This window comes from Cornus florida, unplaced genomic scaffold (assembly GCF_030987335.1).
Source record: "Cornus florida cultivar Cherokee Brave unplaced genomic scaffold, ASM3098733v1 CherokeeBrave_3.0.0_Hap2_Chr10, whole genome shotgun sequence".
NCBI classification, from domain to species: domain Eukaryota; kingdom Viridiplantae; phylum Streptophyta; class Magnoliopsida; order Cornales; family Cornaceae; genus Cornus; species Cornus florida.
Window position 1 is genome coordinate 51,963,658 of NW_026775580.1, and position 21,599 is coordinate 51,985,256.

Sequence of the window (21,599 nt, forward strand, 5' to 3'; positions counted from 1 at the left end):
CATTCTCAGCCATATAATCTCTCTCAGTCTCCCGCAACTCTCTTTTCCTCTTGTTTTATTTCTTTTTTTCTTTTCTTTTGAGGCTTCATATTTCTCCTCCATTTTTCGGCCAATCGGTTGGGATTCCGGTCTTGGTTCCTTGATGGAAAATGTTTCTCTCATCATTCTCTATCACATAGCTAAATGGTTTATTTTTCAAAGGAGCAGTGATTATTTTACGAATTTTTTAAAATTTTGGATCTAAGGCTTCGGAGGAGGTTTTGAGCCACTTAAAGTCGAATTCCGGAGCTAAGCCTTTGGAACAGTAGAATCTCCTTGTCGACAGCTGCATTCCCACCTAACAGTTTTCTGTTCCGCAGCCGTTGACCGGCGTTGACTTTTGTTGACCTGCATTGACCGCGTTGACCGGCGTTAACTTTTCTGACCAGGGATGTATTTTTGCTACTTTTGAGGTAGGGGTGCTCTAATTCACAATTTCTTAAGTTCTATGTGAATTTCCCTTCTTAAATTGACTATAAACATGTTTAATTTCAATTATTTTGACTATGTGATTGTAGTTGATTATATGTAAAGTGGTGGATGTATGCTATGTGATAAATGAGTTTGTAAATTTAGTTACATCCTTGTAGTGAAGAAACATTCTTAGAAATGACAAGTTGTTTACTTTATGTATTTCAATTGTCATGAAAATTTGATGTCATAATCGTAGAAATAATTGTTTAAAATATTCTTTTACAAGTTGTGATTATGATATGGGTAAAATGTATGAAATATAGTTGTTGAATTTGACATTTGGAATCATGAAGCATTTATGCATCCATTGGAAAAGAAAAAAAAGGGAAAAGTATATTTTTTAAAACTAATGAAATTGTTTTGGGGAAAAGTTTTTTTGAAAAGTATTTGTAAAAACCCAGACGCCTAGGAGGCGCCTAGTAGTCTGTGGTGTTAATGTGGTCTAGAGAGAGGACTAGGGAGAGACTCTAGTGTGGTTGAGCTAACCAGGCCGGATGCGACGCCTTTAAGGTGCCTTGTGGTCGTGGATGGTTAGCCAATCCCCCTTTCGTGACGTTTTGGAGGTGCCTTGGGTCGGATTACACTAACAGTTTGGAAGTTGAAACGGTATGGTTTTAGAAACGGGGAGTGACATTGCATGGCATGGCACATCATTGGCATACGTGGTGCATTTGGTAATTGGTTGAGATATGTATGTTTGTTGATAATACAGTGGTTTTACTTGACTCCCGAGATATGATCTCGTTCTCTTACTTTCTATTCTTTATATGGATTCATGGGGTCATAAGAGGTGTGTCTTCAACACTTCCTACTGAGCGTTTAGCTCACCCCATCATTTTAACATTTTTCAGGTCGCGGGAAAGAAGTGGCGAACGACGTTCCTCCATAGGTTTTGATGGGTTAGTGGACTGTTTGTCATATTTTGTAGCTATGATCTCATTTTATTATTATTATTATTATTATTATTATTATTTATTAACCCTGTGATGACACGTATATTATGTATTGATATAGGAAAGGACGGTAACATTTTTAGTTGACCTCGGGTTCGGGTGAGGACTCGCTTAGCGATTCGGAGCCTCGGGTTTTGGTCATTACATTATTAACAGGCTTATGGTCTAGCAGTACCAGGTCCTTGCTTTCCAAAGGGAGATGAGGAGTTTGAACTTTAGTGGAGGCATGCGTCTGTGAGTTGCCAAACTAAGAAAACAAAATTTTGTAGTGTTTTGAGTTAAATAAGTACAATCCTCTTTAAATCATAAATAATGATTTAGGGATTGAATTTAATTTATGTGAAATGGTGGTGGATCCCATCATATGATATAATAGTGACATCATATAACAGGGTCCATCACCCATTCACATAATTTAAATTTGATATATATAAAAATTGGATACTTAAATTATCAACTTATATTAAGTGGCATCAAACACAATTAAATAACTACTTAATGAATGGAGAGCTAGAGTTACTTCAGGCCGCAATAAATAGAGGACATTTATGGTGGAATAAGGAAACTACACCAACACAACACAACTTAGGGCCTCTTTGGTACGGTGTTTGTTTTTGACGTTTTATTATAACTTGAAACAAAATACGGAGTAAGTGTTTTGTTATAAAGTGCTTTGAGTAGTAATAATCAAAAGCATGTTTGGTAACGTTCATTTATTATCATATTTTTGAAAGTAAAAATGTCAAAACATGTTTGGTAAAAAAATATTGCAACTTTAAAAAAATATAATGGTTAGTTTAAAAATGTCATTTTAGAGTAATTCAAATATATATATATATATTACTGTTCATCACTACACTACCAAATGCTATAGTGCAAAAACATATAAGAACACCGACTACTATTCATGAAATATTTCGGCACTATGCAAAACAAAATGGTTTTTACCGAACGTGTTTTTTCCATTGCTCACAGTTACAGTCCCAGACAAGAACAAAAACACCAAAAACAAAGCGCATACCAAACAAACCCTTAAACTTGCCGGTTAACAACCAAACCAACAAATAAGCCAAACAAAAGAATGCAAAAGAAAAAGAAAAAATTACAACCAAGTCTTCACGTTGAAAGACAAATAAGTCCTAAAACAAAATTTTTAGGGCCAAGAAGTCGATACTTTTTGAGATATTTTTCCATTTAAGTTCCCAATCACTAAATTTGCCTTTTACACTCTTACTATATTATATATTGGGTGAAGGGCAGAAAACACTCATATACTATGCTTACAGTGCATATTACACTCCTCACGTGCACAAAACACCCTCAAAGTATTGATTTGGTGCAAATAAGTCTCCCTTGCACGTATAAGTTAGAATTTGCTTAAATTGCCCTTTATGAGACATTTAATAAATTATTTTAAAATACATTATTTTGTAACATTACAGAAAAGGACACAAAAATGAAAACCTGTGAGGACTGCTCCATTAGCCCACGTGACAGCAACCTAAGTTTTCTTTTTTTTTTTTTACTGGGGCCTCCTTCTCTCTCCCCTTTCTTGCTCTCTCTAACCGACAGTGACTGAAGGAAGCTCTGATGACGACAAATACGACGGTCAGAGAATACGATGGCCAGTGAATACTCCGGCAACAGCGATGAGACAGTGAAGAAGGGGACAACAACGCTTAACATGGCAGGATCTGAATATGGACACGCTGAATGGGGCGAGGAATGCTTGATTGTTTTATCACAACTTGGTATTTGAAGAGTTTGGTAGAGTGAAAAATGGATCTTTGAGGAAGATTTTGTTCTCTACGGCAATGTATTGGACTTGATCGGTGACAATGTTAGATTGAAGCCATTGTAGCGAGGTGCTCACAGTGGGAATCGAATCGGGATTGGTCAAAGACAATCTGGGTCAGTTCGTTTGTGAGTTGAGAATTGGGTTCGATATCGAGTTTGTTTCGATTCGTACCTTTAAATTCTTATCTTTCAAAGTAATCGGACTCATGGATGGTGAGAAAACAGTCTTTATTTTTTCTCCGACTATCCAATCAACTGTCGACACCGGAATTTTGACTGATATCCAACGAATTTCACCATACGTGGTGGTGTACTAGGACAACGAAGGATTAATAGATGGTGGGATGTTATCGTTCCATGAGTGAGTCATAAATAGGCTTGAGTTGTGTTGGGAGTCTCTAATGGCAGAGGCAGCGGCGACGATCTGGTTAGAAGGATTGGGACGTTTCTGCTGGGTCCGAAGATTTTCTCGGCGTGGAGGCTGTGAGAAGTAATGTGACGGGGGAGGTGTTTGTCGGCCCGAGAATGAGGCCAGTGGTGTTGGGTCAGTTTCCGGCGACTGTCGTCGCCGGACCTTGATGTGCGAGAGGGAGGGCTCTCTGGTTAGCAAAACAGATCCCATCTCATGTGGTGAGCCCACTTTGATCTGGGTCTGACCCAGATTGAAACGGGCCAACCCATCAAGATAATAAAATATACACAAAACTTTTTTTTGGGTATTTTTGGAAAATTAAAAGGGCAAAATGGGCATGACAACATAATTTTAAGTCAAATTTTTATTTAAGGGGTATTTTTGCACAATATTAAAAGATTAAGAGTGTTATTTGCACACTTTTTCAAACAGGGGCTAAAAATGCTACCAAAAGTATACATTAGGGTGTTTCCTGCACTTTACCCTTGTATATTCTCTTACTAAATTATATCTAAAATTTAGACACAAAACTTTCCTATTTAGGATTTGCCCTTCCAAAACTAGACATAAAATTTGAATAAAAAGAAGAAAAAAAAATACATTTTATGAAAGTTTTTATAGAATAATAATAATTATTTTTTGGGCTACTAAAATCGTGTATCCTACACCATTTTTTTAATTGAATTTAAATTAAATTAATTATTATTTTAACTCATAATGTAATATTATTAATTAACTAAAAATTAAGGGAATATATAAAATAAATAAATTATATATCAATTCTTGAATAAATTTACAAATACATAATTTTACTTCTATTTAGTAAGGATATAAAATGGAAGATTTAGTATTTAGGACTTAAAAGTGAACAAAAAAAACTCAAAAGAGTTATTGATCCTAAAGAAAATTTGTATGACTAAGTAATTTTTCCAAATAATGGCCAATATATCTACCATGTCATTTGATCTATGGACCAGTTTTATTTTAAATTGATGGTTCGAACTAAATTATAACACAAATTTTCATTTTAAAAAACATTTTTCCATTTAACAATCCTATGATATAGAGAGATTCTTCAATGCATGGTATTTGTTGTAAATGAATTATATTTCTGCCCAGAAAAGAAGTGGAGAAATGTCCATTTTCCGACTTCAACATAATAATAGCATCAGCTCAATTTACTGCCCTCCTCAATCGTCCTAATAAATATTTTCCCATCTGGAACAGTCTATTTGTATTGGATCCATTATAGACTTTAAGAGGTAAAACAGATGCTCTCTTAAAACATTTAGTTATAACTAAAACCAGTATCAGTCGAATGCTGTAGAACAAGAACAATCGTCACATAAGAGAGTAGGAACATTTAGACATTAAAATCCTTAGGCTCATCAGAAGCAACAATAAACTGATTTTTATACCTCTTACGCCAGTCTATGATATAGATGCAACCCGACTGACTCTCTAGTATAGAACCTTACCATAAAACGAGTGTTATAGGCTAAAGCATAGTTCAGATAGAACCAAGAGGCTCATCAAATGAGTGTTCAAAAGAAATGTACAGTAATTGTTACCGAGCCAGGCTCTGGACGTTCCCTTGTGCCACTGCAACGGAGACCTGAAGGCGCCTAGACTGCTAGACAGTAACTTCTACTTTTCATTTTCCTAAAAAGATCACTGAGCTGCTGGCTTCAGTATAGATTGGAAGACCAGTAACAGCCCTTGGTATGACATTATTATGCACAATCGTACTTCCATTACACCAAGCAACGGCCCCTTCCTACTTTTCAGTTACTATAGTTGGCAGAAAGAGCCTCATTATTCAATCACCTTTTATGCCGAGTGAGCTTGTTCTTACCTAGCAAAAAAGTCTGTTCGGACAATTTTAACGTCTTAGTAGCATTCTTCTGAAAATTTCAACTATCAAGGATTTTGATGTAATTTAATTTGATGAATACTCTGCATACTAGAGTGCTTCTATAAGGAACAAAATTTGCAAAATATACCAAAGATATTATTGTTTTAAGAACTAATTCAGATTGTTGCCACCCCATTTGATGATGATTACAAATGCTTCATAAATAAAAATTCAGCATTCTATTCTGTTAATAGTCAAGCTGGGAAGACCAGTAGCGTTGGTCTACAACAACCTCAAGGAGAGGTAGATGGCATCATCTTCCTAGAGATGCTAAATGGCATACCCAACGTCGTAGATCATATTTACAGATAGATCAGATGTTTTTTATAAGCATGTAAAAAAAAGTTTCACAAAGTAGAATCAGAAAAAGAGAGAACCCAATGGCCACAAAATATCTACCTAAATCCTTCCTGCTCAGTCATCAAGTTTCTTACTGCTAGTAGGTGTATCAAAATCCTCCAGTGTCTGGTAAGCAGATAGGAAGAATGCACTCTGATTCTTCTGCAGAAACCTACATGACAAAAAATAATCTATCACCTGAGTATAATGACTAGTGAAATCCAATTGATATTGGCAAAACACATAGGATATCGATGGAACAACTATGGACAACCTTTTTATGTAAGACAACCTCCCAAACTCTCAAAGGAATATCTTCCATTATGGGGAACTTCCTCTTTGGAAAGTAGAAAAGATAACACTGGTTATCAATGCAGATTTCAAGTCAATTTAGGTTTTTGTTGTTTCTAGTAATTTCTTCGTTTTGTTGTGGTGATTTAACACACCCGTGATTTAGGAGTCTACATTATATATGTAATATATTTATGGTATCTATAATCATCATCATCATTATTATCCTTGTCTTAATATAACATGAATAAGTTTGGCCACATGAATCCTCTTATTTCACTATTTGAAATTACAAGTCATCTCTCCAAAAATATTTAACTTTTTACAATCATTTCTAATAATTTCATCCCATGCTAATTTTAGTCTCCCTCTGTCACCTACCTTTTATGTAAATAAGTCTTGCTCTTCTTACCAGTACATCTATAGGTTTCCTTTGTATATGTTATACCACATAAGTTTACTTTCTATTATTGTGTCATTACTAGGCGGCACTCCTAATTTCTCTCCCACATTTTAGTTAGTAAAACTATTTCTTCTAATAACTCTTATCATCCATATTGACACAATCATTTCCATCACATGAATCCGTTATTCTTGCTTCTTTTTTAAAGTCCAGCACTACGCAAAATGTAATATAGTTGGCCTAATAAGTGTTCCGATAAATCATTATTTTATCTCAAAAAATAAAATAAACTACCTTATCACCATTTTATCCACCCTACTCCAATTCTACTAATCATATCCCTATCTACTCACCATATATTCAGAATTTGTCCTACTAATTTTTAAGCCTTTCAATTCTAGCGCATTTCTATACATCTCCAATTTTTATTGGTAAATTTTCTTTTGAGGTATCCAGTAGCACTGTATCACGGGCAAACAACATGCATCATAGAATGCGCCCTTGTAAGCCTTCTATAATTTCATCTATAATCAACTGATTAATTCAATAATATCACTATCTTCAAGGTTTTCTATTTCACTCTCGTGCATTCAAGATCTTGGTTTTATTCAAGAAGATGGCATACTTCTTCGGGCTTATCTGCTGGCATCAGGTTCTCACATTCCACTTTTGAATTTTTCTTTAATCCACTATGTAAAGCATAGAAGAAGCTAAAATTGGACAGCTTTACAATTTTTACTTTCGTTTTTTTCCTAAGTAGAATCATTGACTCATTAACAAAAATGCAACATATTGTTAGATATTAGGACAACTAAGTACCCACACTTAGCCACCACCACTTCACCCTAGAACCTAAAAACAAAATAAGGTCCAAGTGAACATTATCATACTTTTTAGGGTAAAGTGCAAAAAACCCCCTTCAACTATTGGCCATGTGCAAGTAACCCCCCTGAACTACAAGTTGCCCCCTTGAACTATTGAATTTGGTGCAATTAACCCCCAATGTCAGATCTCCGGCCAATTGGCGTAAACGGAAATAGTGAAAGACAATTTTACCCCTTATAAAAACTGCATCGTTTCAGTTAAATTTTCAGCAACAAAAAGCAACCTTATGACCATGGTCTGACACTGGCCAACCCTTTGAATATATTGTCTGATAGAGATATTTACATACAATTTGCTATCGATTTAGAGAGAGAAAGAGAAGATGAAAGGCGAATGCATAGAAGAAAAGGATCGCCCAAAACAACATGTTCACCAAGCTCAACCAGACCCACAATTTCCACCACCACAATCACTTCCAACTCACCCAAACTTCTGAGGAAGCCGACAGCTGTAGTCCGGGCGGCGCCATCACACCCACTGTAAGAGGCGGCAACGGAGCCACCATCGAGGTGGTTCGTCACGCCAGAGGACGACTTCCTGGTTCCAAGAACAAACCCAAACCACCCATCATCATAACCCGCAACACCGAGCCTTCCATGAGCCGCACGTGCTTGAGGTCGCCGGCGGCGTCAATGTGGTCGATGTCGTGTCGCTGTTCTGCCGGAAAAGGAATACGGGTCTTTGTGTTCTCACCGGTTCGGGCACCGTAGCGAATGTGACTCTCAAACAACCGTCGACTACTCCCGGAGCTACAGTCACATTCCATGGCCGTTTCGACATACTTTCTCACTCTACGATGGTTTCCCCAATACGACAAAATGGGTTCATTCAGTGATGGAGCCACTGGTTATTCCAGCGGCGATGAAGCCGATGCTGAAGGCGAAGAGGTGGCAGTGACTGCGGGTCTTGATCTACACTGCGAGACAACCACCACCACCACCACCAAATCCAAATCCCAAATTGAAAGCCAAGAACACACAACACGACCACCGGTCTTGATTTGCAGGTGGTTACCAAATCTTCGTCAATAAATCGATCTGCTGCAGTGGTGGCGGCTGATAATTTCAGGCCGTGCCGCAATCTCACAGCCGAGCTTCTTTTTCCATCGCCGGTCAAACCATCACGGCCGAACCCTCACCGGACGACCTCTTCACAGCCGACCCCTCCATCGCGGACGAGCTCTTCACAGCCGACCCTCTTGCTCGATTTTGGATCTGTATTTTTATTTTTATTTTTATTTTTTTTTTTATCATTTTTTGGATTGTATATTGTGTTTGGGCTTTACAATAGAATACAACAGATACTTAGGCCTTATTTGGTTGCGGCTCGAGCACTATTCCGGGACTAGACAATAATAAGGGTATATGTGTCATTTGATTCACTTAACTTAAAGGGTTGTATGGTCATTTAAAGAAATTTGGGTAGTCACGTGACCCATCATGTGCGTCTTCACGGTCAAATTCAACCGGCTTATCACCGGACGAGGTTAATTGCACCAAATTGGTTAGTTCAGGGGGGTTATATGCCAAATTAGTAGATTAGGGGGGGTTTTCTGCTTCATGGCCAATAGTTGAAGGAGGTTTTTTGCACTTTACCCTACTTTTTATATATGTATTGGCATTAATTCAATAACACATACCATTAGAACTTAGTGGGATAAACTAACAAGCCACACCTAGTCACCACTTAAAGCTAGAACCTAATGGGAGAATTAAAATTCAGGCAACTTTATCATTTGTTTATCACCAACCACCTGTACATATTATTTTCTTTGCCACCTGAGTTTTGCCCACGTTCATTTTTATTGTACATGAAATTCTATTGCAAGAAATATGGAAAATATGAGACAATTTTTGCCAATAGCTAACAATATAATCAGAAGAATGATGGATATTTACTTGAGAAAGTCCACCAATTTCTGCCGCAACTCTGTCAATGTCTCCCCTTCAATGTTTGCGTAATACAGCAACTCTGGCAACTTCACTGCAGATACCACGAAAGTTACTGAGTTACTGGAAGAAGCATGGTACTTGGACCGTTAACACAGTAAGGAATTTCAGATAAATAAGTTCTTTAAATTGGTCAGCATCCAATGTCCTAAAACTGGACAAAACTTAGTTCAAAGGCAAACTAAATGCATGGACAAAATAATACTGAAATTTTCTGTCGCACTATTGCATATGAATTAGATAGTAAATATCCAAAATTATTCTCATTGTATTGACCCAACATACAAATCTAGAATATTACTGATATGGACCAGTCTATGATCAATTTTTCTTTTTTCTTTTGATAAGTAAGATTTCATAAAAGGCACTCAAGAGGGGAGCGCTCCCGAAGAATATGCAAAACACCAAAGGCAACAACTAAAGCTTCAAGTTATCCACAAAATCGAAAAGATCCCCTAAAGATTTAAAATTACGCCCGTTAACCCAAAAAAATAAAGTATGCAGTATGCTATATTTGAGAGACCAAATAGGAGTCTCCTCTCCCTCAAAAGACCTCCTATTTTTTTCACAGCACAAACCCCACCATATAAACAAAGGGAAGTGGCCCTCCAAACAACCCTTGGTCGGCTCTCCACAAGACACCCTTTCCAAGCCTCAATCATATCCAAAGTGGTTCTCGGGAACACCCAAGACATGCCAAAAGTGACCAAAATCATAGACCAAACATCTCTCGCCACCGGGCAGCAGAGAAGGAGGTGATTAATTGTTTCCTCCGTTTTCTTGCACATACAACACCAGTTGTTTATTAATTTATTTAAAGAAAACCACCTTCAATGGAACTTTCGACATCCAAATTGCCTTCCAAGGGAAAGAAGGACCTAGGATCACCATCAGACTATGGAAGAATGCCCTAACCTGAAACACCCTTCTCAGTGAGCCCACCCACACCATCTCATCCATTCCCACACCCTCCACCACCTGACTGCAGAGCAAGGCCAAGAACTCAGCAACCTCTGCAAGCTCCCAACCATGAAACCATCTACGAAACTACACATCCCAAGTTAACCTCCTGTAATCAAGATGATAACAGTGGGCAACCAGGGCATGTCTAGTCGAAGAGATCCTGAACAGCCAAGGGAACCTATGAGCCAGAACATAATCCCAGAACCTATGATCAATTATAATAGTACTACTTTATAACTACAAATATAAAGAAGGATAAATTTAAAGAAAAAAAAAAAAGAGGCATTTTCCTTTTGGTTTCAATATCTGCAAGGGTAAAGTCTGAAGCTGACTTAAGAGACCTAGCTCTTCTCTTCCATGGCTGAACAGAGCTAGCTTCTGTCGTCTCCAAAATCTAAGAGTGCGGCAGGAGGATATTACGTCAAACTTAGATCCAAATTTGTGGATCCATAAAATACAAGTAGATCTTCATTCAGGATTTTTTTGAGGGAAATTTTTTTATGAAGCCTAGAAATTCAAGAAACTGATTAACTCCATATGCACCAAAAGATCTGAAATCACATGATTGTTATATGGGATTTACCAAAATTTTTAGAGAACTTAAATTATACAACTTAATACGGTTAATTAAGAAACCAATTGGATTTACTAAATTTGTAAGCAGACAAAAAGCATACAAATTTTAAATATCATACTACTTATCAAAATACATATTGTAAATATCATACACAAAGAAGTAACAACCATCAATCCAAATTGCTACAAATATTATGCATTTTTTCCATCTACATGAACCAAGGAAGCATTTCACAATTATAAAATAAAAAATATCCTCTTTAGCATTAATTATGAGCATACCAAAGAGCCGTAATAGATGTTCAGCACCATATACAGTTGAAGGAGAGACGTCATCTGTAATTGCTTCTTGGTATTGTAGACGCTCACTTTTGTACAGAAGCATCACTGGCAACGCTTTGTCAAAGTAACATCGTAACCCTTTCAGAATTTCTCCAACCGAATCAGCTATCCTTTATCCACCAAGTCAAATTAAATGTAAATTTACTACCATTATACATTTAATTCCTAATAATCAATTAATGTAATAAAGAGACGTCAAACTGCCAATACAGTACTAAATAAGCCTAATGAATATATATATATATATATATATATATATATATATATAGGTGTATAGTACCAAATCAATAGCACTTGATACAATGTAGATTCGCAAGAATTTCCAAATATAGAAATTGCAAACGGCACATTAGAATGCATAGATAAAAGTATTACTAATGGAAACATTCCTTACTACTCATACTGACATGACTACTCAATTACAATAAGTTAATGATGGCCAGATGCCTATATTACAATCATCAATTTAAATTGGAAAACTGAAGCTAAGACCTTAATTGTTCTTCAGCCAAGATATCGGTACCACAAAAATGTTTTGAGACATTTACAATGAACTCAGACTTTCAGTCCACCTTACTCATTGACACTAAAGGAAAACAAATGCAATTGAAATTTGGTGATTAAGTTAACAGAAATGATTCTGATTTCTGAGATTTCTCCCCAAAATTGTATATATATATATATATATATATATATATATAGCACTGTATACTCAAAAAAGATAGCTCAAATACCCTTATAAAAGGTTGATCAAATGTTTTTTTTTACGGAAAAAAGAAAAGAAAAGAAAGTCCTTTGCGTTGTTGTCTTTTGACTTTTTCTTTTTCCCCAGAAACATTTTTCTGCATTTGATTCAAACCCACTTATACGTTTCGGTTAACAGAAAAATCCAAAGAAACTGTTTTTCTAGTTTGACCTCATCGGCAAACAAACAAAGTCCATATACTCCAGCTAGTTGATTCCAGGGCCTGTACTCTTTCTATTTGGTCTTGCCTTTTCATTGGGCGATTGCGGGGTCACTGAATGAAGTCCTCCGTTTCTTTTGGAGGTGCTGACCAGCAGCAAGGCAGAGATGACTAAGTGACATATGGAATATGGCGACGACAACAGCATGTCGTAGAACCCACTAAGACTAACATATCTACAACTACATCCCCGAGCGGCAGTCAAACAGGGGCATGAATGCGAGATGCCAGCGGAATGATCGGCCAGATAGAGGCTAGGGCTGCTTCCTTCCCACCGTGTCCTTCCTTGTGTGTCAGAGATGTAAAGTGAGTGCACCAGAAAAGAACGGGAACTAGATCGATCTATTCTATGGTGAAACTTTTTGGCCATGTAAAGGCGATAACGAGGTATGTTAGTAAAGTTAGACAATGACTAAGTTGATGAGATATTTTGGAATTATGTATGTGTGTCTTGATTATATGCATGTTCGAAGGACAGCTATAGCAATCTGAACCCACCAACTCCTGCATGAGAGAGAAGACTAAATTTTCCATCCTTAAAACATTCTTAAAAATGTGCTTTTACAAACCCAAGTCAACAATAAATAAAGTGACTAACAGGCCAAACAAGAAATGAACCAGAGGCTGCAAAGTTTCAGAATAAATAGAGCAAACTTACACGCCATCCTTCTTCAACCTGTATTCAGGATACTTGCTCAATATATCATCAACATTGGGAGTACGAGGAAGTTTAACAAGCTACAAAAAAAAGGATCATCCACATTAATCAAATACTAAAATTTCATTACCGATAACGCCAAGATGCATTCTGCAATATATCACAAATGGCCATAATAAAGTAAATTACAATTATATGACATTAACTAATAAAGATTTTTCAGAAGGTAGTAACTAGTAAAGATTTCTTGGTTATTTCCATTATACAAATATGAGTGGCATTGAAACCATGCACGGTGAAAAACTAAGAGAAGCTAAACATAACATAGCATACCACAATTGACTCATGTAAGGGCATACCATCACTTAAGTCATAAGTAAGTGGTATTTCGTGAAACTTCACCTATGTTGAGAGAACTCAATGAAGAAACCCTTTCCCATTCATCCATTATACTCCTTGATATGCAAAATCTTCTTCATGTCAACCTCATACTTGAGTGCACAGAGAAGATATAATTTTGGAATATATATATATATATATATATATATATATATATATATATATATGATTTTTGCTGGTTATCTCTTCTATAGGGCAAGCTCTGATCATGAAAACATTAATTGCACGAATATACTTTCAACATGTAATTTTGACATCCAAAAGTTGAGTCTGATAATCTGATTATTATGCATTGTACACCTTAATCACTGTAGATTGAGAAAGGATAGTGAATGAATTATATCTATACTATCTAGAAAGCCAAGTGAGCCTCCTAATTTTAGAGGTGGTTACTGGACCAATCTTTCAACTTTCTCAATAGTAGATGTGATAACTTCCACCTTAGAGAGAGAAAAACAGAGAGAGAGAAGCCTAAATGGTTATTTCAGATAATTTATAATGCCACACTCCCACTTTTCGCTCTTTTTCTCATCCTCTCAATCAGCCACGGTAATGTATAAATGATATTGTTTAGACATACAAGAGAGGTCGAACTAAGCTATCTCATATTTACATCTGGAAGAATTTACAGTTCACAATTAATTATTAGAAAAGGGATTTCCTGACCATGATGTACGACTCCAAACTGCATAGTGTATATCTTACAAGGTATTCAGTTACCAAAAGAGGTAATCAACTCTCAACTACTTAAATCAAATGCTACATTCAGCATTTGGAAGTTTGAAATGCTTTGACTAGGCAAGGAAATTGAAAGAGAGTAATATAGTAGAACAATGCCACTAGATTTAATGTCCATTTTCAATATATAAAAATCAATATTCTGTTATGCCACCATAGTTATCAGTATGGATCTCATTTAAAATTCAAATCGATCAGGTATCTGGTAGGAATGGAGATATCAAAATGTCATTAATTCAACTGCTCACTAAAATCTGATGCTGGTGATATTATGACAATTTTTTCAATGACAGGGAATATTAAATATGTACATATTACAACCAAATAAAAAAAATTGTTTTTTTAAGTGACACTAGAACAGTGATAAAAGAGAGTTAAAGCAATGAGTCTGAAAATCACTAAGGTTACTAAATGACGGAGTATATATATATATCCCACCTAAAAGGGGCTCTGTAAGGGAAAGACCAACCTAACCTTTTCCATTATGACTAAGTATATATATCCCACCTACAAAGGGCTCTGGAAGGGAAAGACTGAACTATGACCGATCTAACCTTCGCCATTATGACAATGATAGTTTGAGAAAACAAAATGAAGGTATTAGCAGTAACCTATCACTCAACTATTATAACTAGAAAAGAAGTAAAAGGTCCTCAACTACACAAAGAACCAATTTGGTGGTCAAAAGAACGTCCAAGTATGAAGAAGGAATAAGATTGAGAATTTGAAATCCTAAGAGGGATTCAACACTTTTGTTTGGATGTTTTAGAAGCAGGCCAGGAGTGGTGACAATGCATCATTGATAGTGGTCATGAGGAAATGGTGGTCTATTCTCAAAACATCACATATAAAAGATAAAATGCCAAAAGAAATCATGGACCATATAAGTATAACTTCTTGGACCCACCTAGTTTGAAGGCGTTATTGCCACAGGGTCAATGGACTTGAGCCTCCATTTTTAGCTGGATGATTTAAAGATATCAAGCCACATAGGGTAATACTAGAGAGATGTTTCAACTGGATAATAATGAACTATCAGAAAGGAAAGAACCAACACAGTGAATTACCCAAAAGAAGCATATAATAAAAAAATATTCTCCTAAAAAAAAAGGAAAAACATCTATACTAAGATCCGATAGGCCTGTGTATTTTAGAAGTTTAACAATCAACACCAGATCAATTCCTTGTATTATAATCCCCAAAATTCCTTGTATTATAATCCCCAAACAACCAGCACATCTTCATTTATGCCAATGGAATGCTAGCACTCTACAATTGGCTGACCAGATTTCAACAAATAACCATTGAAAAAGGGAAAACAGGATGACTGAAAGTAAAAAAATTAAATACATTAATAATTTAGCAACTCCATTCCAACAAAAAATATTTTCAGGTATCATCCAATTCACATAGATAATGAAAAAGTAGGGAATGTAATTACCTTGCCCAGATGCGTTATGGATTCACAATCATCAACTAGTTGCTTCTTTAATGTTGATGGAATATGGATGTTCACAAGCTTCTCCATTGGTATAGTACCCCTCTCCTAATAAATGACAAGCGATAAATTTGGTTATAAAATCTAAACAAAGAATGAAAACCTATCAAAAAAGTAAAAGAAATCATTGACCATATGTCAAATTAAATATGATGCAAACAAAGTTGGATTGAAAATTTAGAAATCAAGCTTGGAACCATTTAAATAAGTTGAGTAACAAGATTCATAAGAAGACGCAGAGAACTCATCATAAAAGGGATCAAAGCACAAATGCTTGATATTTGTCCCCATCTGTGCATATCAAGAGTGACCTGTTACATCGACTGACCTTGATATTTGCTCAAGGAGCAGCCAATAAGTATCACAATTTAAACATTGTTTGAGCAAACCCCAATAAAAAATAAAAACAATTACCATTATAAAAGTTACTAGAATGTTCTCGCAAAAGATGATAATCTAAAACATGACATTAAACAGCTTTCTTACATTCAAATTATTTACATAATTATGCATTCTAAGCATACTCTAAAATTTCTAGTATAGCAGAACCTTCTCCTGAAGACCAGTGAAGAATCACTGACAATATCCTCCGCTAACACATTTTAAACCCAAAAAAATGTGATAAGTTTTATCAAGGGTGTTCGAAAATATAAAAGATGAGATCCCTCTGAGAGAGACCATCCTTCACTGCTTAAGCACATGAACTTGCTGAGACTTAACTTTATGCAGCCCGTATTGTTCACAAACTGCATAAATTGAAGAATGAATGAAAATTGTAAGAATCAAATAAATTTTAGGTGCATTGAGTAAACATATATTAATCTGATAATAACCTCTTGCACCTTCCAAAAGTAAGATCAATCTCTCAACAATAAAAAGTAAATCCCGACCCCCCCCCAAAAAAGGGGGGAAGTAAACAAACATTCATGAAGAAATATATATACATGAATGTGCGGACAGCAATATCCGTAATTCAATTTTTATTCTACAAAGCATTAACAAAACAAGAATTTGAACACCAACTAGCAGAACAGTACAGCTAAAAAAACTTATAGATTCTGGAGGCACTTCTAAAATTGTAAACCATATCCATACCTTAATACCAGAGTCACTCTTTCGCTTCTTTCCCCTTGACACTGCACAATTTTTCCAAAAAAAAACTTATAAAGAGACCAGTTCAAAGGATAATTTCCAGTTGTACACAGTTTATTTTTGCAGTTAACATTGTAATTATTAGTTCTGCATTGCATCAATATTCAATATAAACATACTAGGCTTCTGTATATATATTAGGTACAAGTTGAGTATAATTCTATGTAAATTCATGGAGAAGACATAAAATTGAGCGAAATATTTAACTTATTCATTTTCAACAGGCAAAACCAAAGTGAAAGGACACAATATGTAGCTAAAAAATCCTTACTTGATCTGTAATCACTCTCAGCCATATAAAACAAAAGAGAATAAGAAATATATTGCTACAAATATATTTTGACACATTCAAGTTTTATGGTTTGTGATCAAGCCCAGAGGGAAGCTAGAATTTGCATTTTTAAGTAATGTTCTACTTGTCTCTTTTTAAAAAATGATATATAAGGAGTAGCCTCTCCCACCTCCACAACCCTCCTTCACCACTCACCCCCCTCCCGAAACAAAAAAATAAATAAATAAACAATAAATAAATGAAAGAAATTTTAAGAGTTTAATTTCATAAAAGAAATTGAACTACAATATTCAAAGTTTCAAACTAATAAATAATTAAACAGTATAACAAATCTAACCAGTAGAATTTTTTGATTTTATCTGTGAGCCACGCCCGGGCCTTGAGTTCTTCTCTGAGCCATGTTTCTTTTTTAGCGCCTGCTGTTTCTCTATATTCTCTTCAATATATTTCATCAGACGATCCATGCCAACCCATTCATCCCAACTGAAAAATATAAAGTTCAAACAAAAAAAAAAAAAAAACTGCAGTTAGCAGAATACGGCATCATAAAAATGGAAAATAACCCTTCCTATCCTATAAACCACCCAAATCTGCACACCTCTTCTCCACTCCAACTAACAAAATTGTTTAATAATATAAAAAAATTAAAAATGAAAAAAAAATTCAGCTGTCCTAGCAGCAATTCATCTGCCACAGCTAAATCAGAATTTCAACTGAAAAACAAACTTATTAAGCATGCTAACTAAATCATAAACATCTATACTTATCAGTTATCTTCCAAACAAAAATTTAAAATAAAATAAAATAAATTGCTAATAATTTACCAATTTGAATGAAATCTTAAAAAAATAAAAATAAAAAAACAAATGGAAACTAGTATACTTCCACAAAAGGTATTTAGGCTGAGATCAAAGAATTTGCATCCAAAATGGAAGATGCACCAGAATAAGAACTACAATATGTGAAATTGATGTAGAATGGGTTGCTGATGACAACGAGGACCATTTGGACCACCAGAAGGCCAAATGAAGAGGCTAACACATTTTCCGAGCATTTTCAACCTGCGGAGACTCATACATGATAATCGGGCCAACGGTCAATACTCACCAGCATGACGTGTTGATTTTCAACCAAATTTCACATTTTCACATTTTTCAGTACAAAACCAATAGAATTTTTCAGGATTTTTGTAAGTGGTCGAATGGGACTTAGATTGAGCTGATATTTTATAGTTATCTTATGTTATTTTATTTTATTCGTTATTTTTAATAAATAGTACCATTTTGGACAGCTTTTAGGTTTCCTCCAGTTTTCTATGCAACTTGTGTTTGCCCATGGCTAACCATAATCTTCAATTAGCTTCCCCTTTGTCAGAAAAATTAATAATAATCATAATAAATAAATCTAACACTCATCTGCCTACTTCTAAATTAGAATTCATAAATCTATTTGTAATATTAGGTATATAACCAGAAGAGTACTCACTTTTTGCTCCATCCCTGCAAAACAAAGAGAGCACGTCACTAAATTAGTGACGGGATTTCTATCTTGTCAAAACCTGAGCAACAACAAATGTTTTATCATTGCAATCGAATGAATTGAGGTAAAATCTAAAAATCATTGTTACTACCATAATACACATAAATCAACAGCTCTAAAAAATAAATAATAAGAACAAAGCAATACTTACACGATAATGAACATAATACCTCCACTCCTTCATCCGTATGTCAATTTTTAGCACCTTGCAAATAAAATCATACACCGTATAAAACCTAAAGCATTATGTAGAAAATGCAATAACCCACAAAACTAATAAAATGAGCAGATATTTAAAAATAAAAAAAATAAAAAAAAAAAATGGGTATTTTTTGGTTTCTCTGTACTTCGTTTTCTTTTTTCCCAAACACTAGGAATAGAAAAGCAAAGGGAGTGTTTCATAAATGAGATGGTACCTTGGCCTCGTAGAGTTGTTGGTTATGATAAGCGAGGACTCTCTCTCCTTCAGAAAAGGGAAGAGAATCGGCCAAAGTAGGCGAATCGGCGTCGCCTTTGGTGTCGATGTCGGTGACGGTGGTGGCGTCGTCGTCGGAGATGGTGGCGGAGTCATCCGTAACCCCACCGCTAGAGCTTCCCATTTTAAGGTGGGGTCAGGATAAAGGGGTTTTATGGAGGCAGTGGTTTTTGTTGTGAGGGAGAGAATTATTTGGTGGTGGCGGTGGAGTGGTGGTGGCGGTTCTCGATGATGCACAAAATCCGGTACAGCCTCGTCAGTGATCAGGGCATTTTTATGCTTATGCTGCTGCTCCTTTTTTAAAAAATAAAATTAAGTATTTCTGAAATTTTCATAACATACTTTTTAGTTTTTACACAATTTTGTAGAAACTTGCAAAATATGGAAATGAATGATGGTCTCCTTTATCAGTAACGTGTTAATAGACATTTAATAATACTCCATGTATATAGTATTTTTTTTTCCTTAAAGAAACTGTAGTTACTAAATTTTTTTTTTTTTTTTTTTAGTGTTTTTTGTTGTTTTTTTCTCAAGTCCATATTACAGCCCGTTTAAAGTCCATATTTTATCCCGTTATAAGCTTGCAGCCCGGCCCATTCCAAGTCCGCAGCCGCCATTCAAAGCAAAGGGGCGGGCTTGGGCTTCTTAAAATGTGTTTAGGCCCATCCCGAATCAAAGCCCACTGGCTCGGGCCTAGGCTATTAAGATAGCAGGCCGGCCTGGCCCGACCCGTTATGTACCCTTAGATGTGCCTGTGGTGATGATGTATTAGTAAACTCTCACATGTTTGGTGTCTATTAATAAAGGGAAAAAAATCTCATAACCCTTCTCTATTATCATTTTCGTTCAAAAAAATTTAATAAAAATTAAACACCCCCTAAACTAAAAAATGCTATCAAGTTATCACATACTCGTAACTGACCCGTTTATTATGTTATGAAATGACAAAATTAACCTTATAATTTAATATTAAGTTAGCATTTAGGAAAAAAAAATTAATATTAAATTAAAAACTAATATTTATTATTGTGAAATTACCAAAATACCCATCTTCTTCTTCCTATTCACTCTCTCTAGAACTTTTACCCCTCTCTCTAAAATCAGTCTCTCTCTAGCAATGGAAACCATAGAATCACAAATAATCAAAGGCAATTACAATAGAATCAATGTGTGCTTGAGAAAGGAAATCAAAAGTTTCAAGATCTAAAGAAATTAACCTCTTCTCATTTCTAATTACTCTACTATCTCTCGACTCATTTGCCCTTATGTCTCTCAAGTCTAAGCTCCTAATCTCTCGTATCTCTAGTAACAAATTTCAGCACCTCTTTTTCATCTATATTATCTCACATCTCAATCACTGAAAGTGGTGACTGGTGAGGACAAAAAGATCTATAATTCTCACTCTTTGGCATCTGGCTGCTAATAGCTAACCATAGCCCTAACAACAACAAGTGCTAACCCTTCACGATAAACTCATATCTGAAAATCCAGATGGTTTTTTTTACGTGTCTCATTTCAAATCTGAAATCTCAAAGGACGGTCATTGGCTATTCTCAATCAGTTGTGTGAGGAAAAATGGAGGCCTAGTTCCATTGCTAAAGAGAGACTGATTTGAGAGGGAGGGGTAAAAGTTTTAGAGAGAGAGTGAAGAGGAAGAAAAAGATGGGTATTTTGGTAATTTCACAATAATAAATATTAGTTTTTAATTTAATATTAAATCATAAGGTTAATTTTGTCATTTCACAACCTAATAAACGGGTCAGTCAGGGTATGTGGTAACTTGATAGCATTTCTTTAGTTGAGGGGGGTGTTTAATTTTCAGGAGGTTTTTTTGGACGAAAATGATAGCAGAAGGGGGTTATGTGATTTTTCCCCTTAATAAATTATAGAAATGAATCTGCATAGGTCTCCACCAAAGTACTGCCAACATATCTTTATGTGAATGGTGTCATTGCGTTAATTGGTAATTAGAAATTGAGTTATGGTTATGATGGTGTGTTGAATTGCAATCAGTGATTTTTGGCCATGAATTGCATGATAATGTATTTGTTGTTTAAATTATTTAAGGATAACTACCAATACATGGGCTAAATGAAGGAATACTACACTATCATGAAGTCAAAGTCATGAAGCAACAATAAATGGGAGGACCACACAACCTATTTCTAAATAATGAACTTACTTTCTACTTTGGACCACATAACAATTTATATTATTATAATGACCCAAAACATAACTATGATAACATTATAGCTTTAAAACATGAAATAAATCTAATATATGCCCACCACGCTCCTACATAATACTATTAAATACACTAAACTTTAAGAAGTTATCCTTTGGTTCTTCGAATTCTTCTATTCCGAGGTTAGCAACCACCACTTGACTGACTTTTCTCCACTAGAGAACTGTTCAGATTACCCTTTTACCAACACCAATAGCTCACCGAGTTTAACGAAAAAGGAATAAAAGTTCACAAAATATAAGAACCAAAAGGAATATTACTTCAAGGTTTTCTATGAAGTATTTGAAGAAGTTTACGAAA

At 35.4% G+C, this 21,599-nt stretch overlaps 1 protein-coding gene across 1 annotated transcript; it reads right to left on the reverse strand.

The window, feature by feature from the left end:
- Nucleotides 1–5,664: 5,664 nt before the first annotated feature.
- Nucleotides 5,665–19,445, reverse strand: LOC132277014 (protein MRG1-like). The gene is made up of 10 exons (XM_059778703.1): nt 18,996–19,445; nt 18,731–18,784; nt 18,526–18,539; nt 17,378–17,523; nt 16,692–16,732; nt 15,540–15,644; nt 12,962–13,041; nt 11,279–11,448; nt 9,407–9,491; nt 5,665–6,101 (listed from the first exon to the last, which is right to left on the reverse strand). The coding sequence occupies exons 1-10, from the start codon at nt 19,176–19,178 to the stop codon at nt 6,005–6,007; spliced, it is 975 nt and encodes a 324-aa protein (XP_059634686.1). The 5' UTR covers nt 19,179–19,445; the 3' UTR covers nt 5,665–6,004.
- Nucleotides 19,446–21,599: the final 2,154 nt, after the last annotated feature.

Bases quoted from the DNA above. Each gene is read 5' to 3' on its own strand.
- LOC132277014 (XM_059778703.1), bottom strand. From the start codon at position 19,178: ATGGGAAGCTCTAGCGGTGGGGTTACGGATGACTCCGCCACCATCTCC. The intron at 16,733-17,377 runs GTTAGATTTGTT...AAAATTGTGCAG, and splicing joins AAAATCAAAAAATTCTACTG to TGTCAAGGGGAAAGAAGCGA. The intron at 13,042-15,539 runs GTAATTACATTC...TTTTTTTTGTAG, and splicing joins CCATAACGCATCTGGGCAAG to CTTGTTAAACTTCCTCGTAC.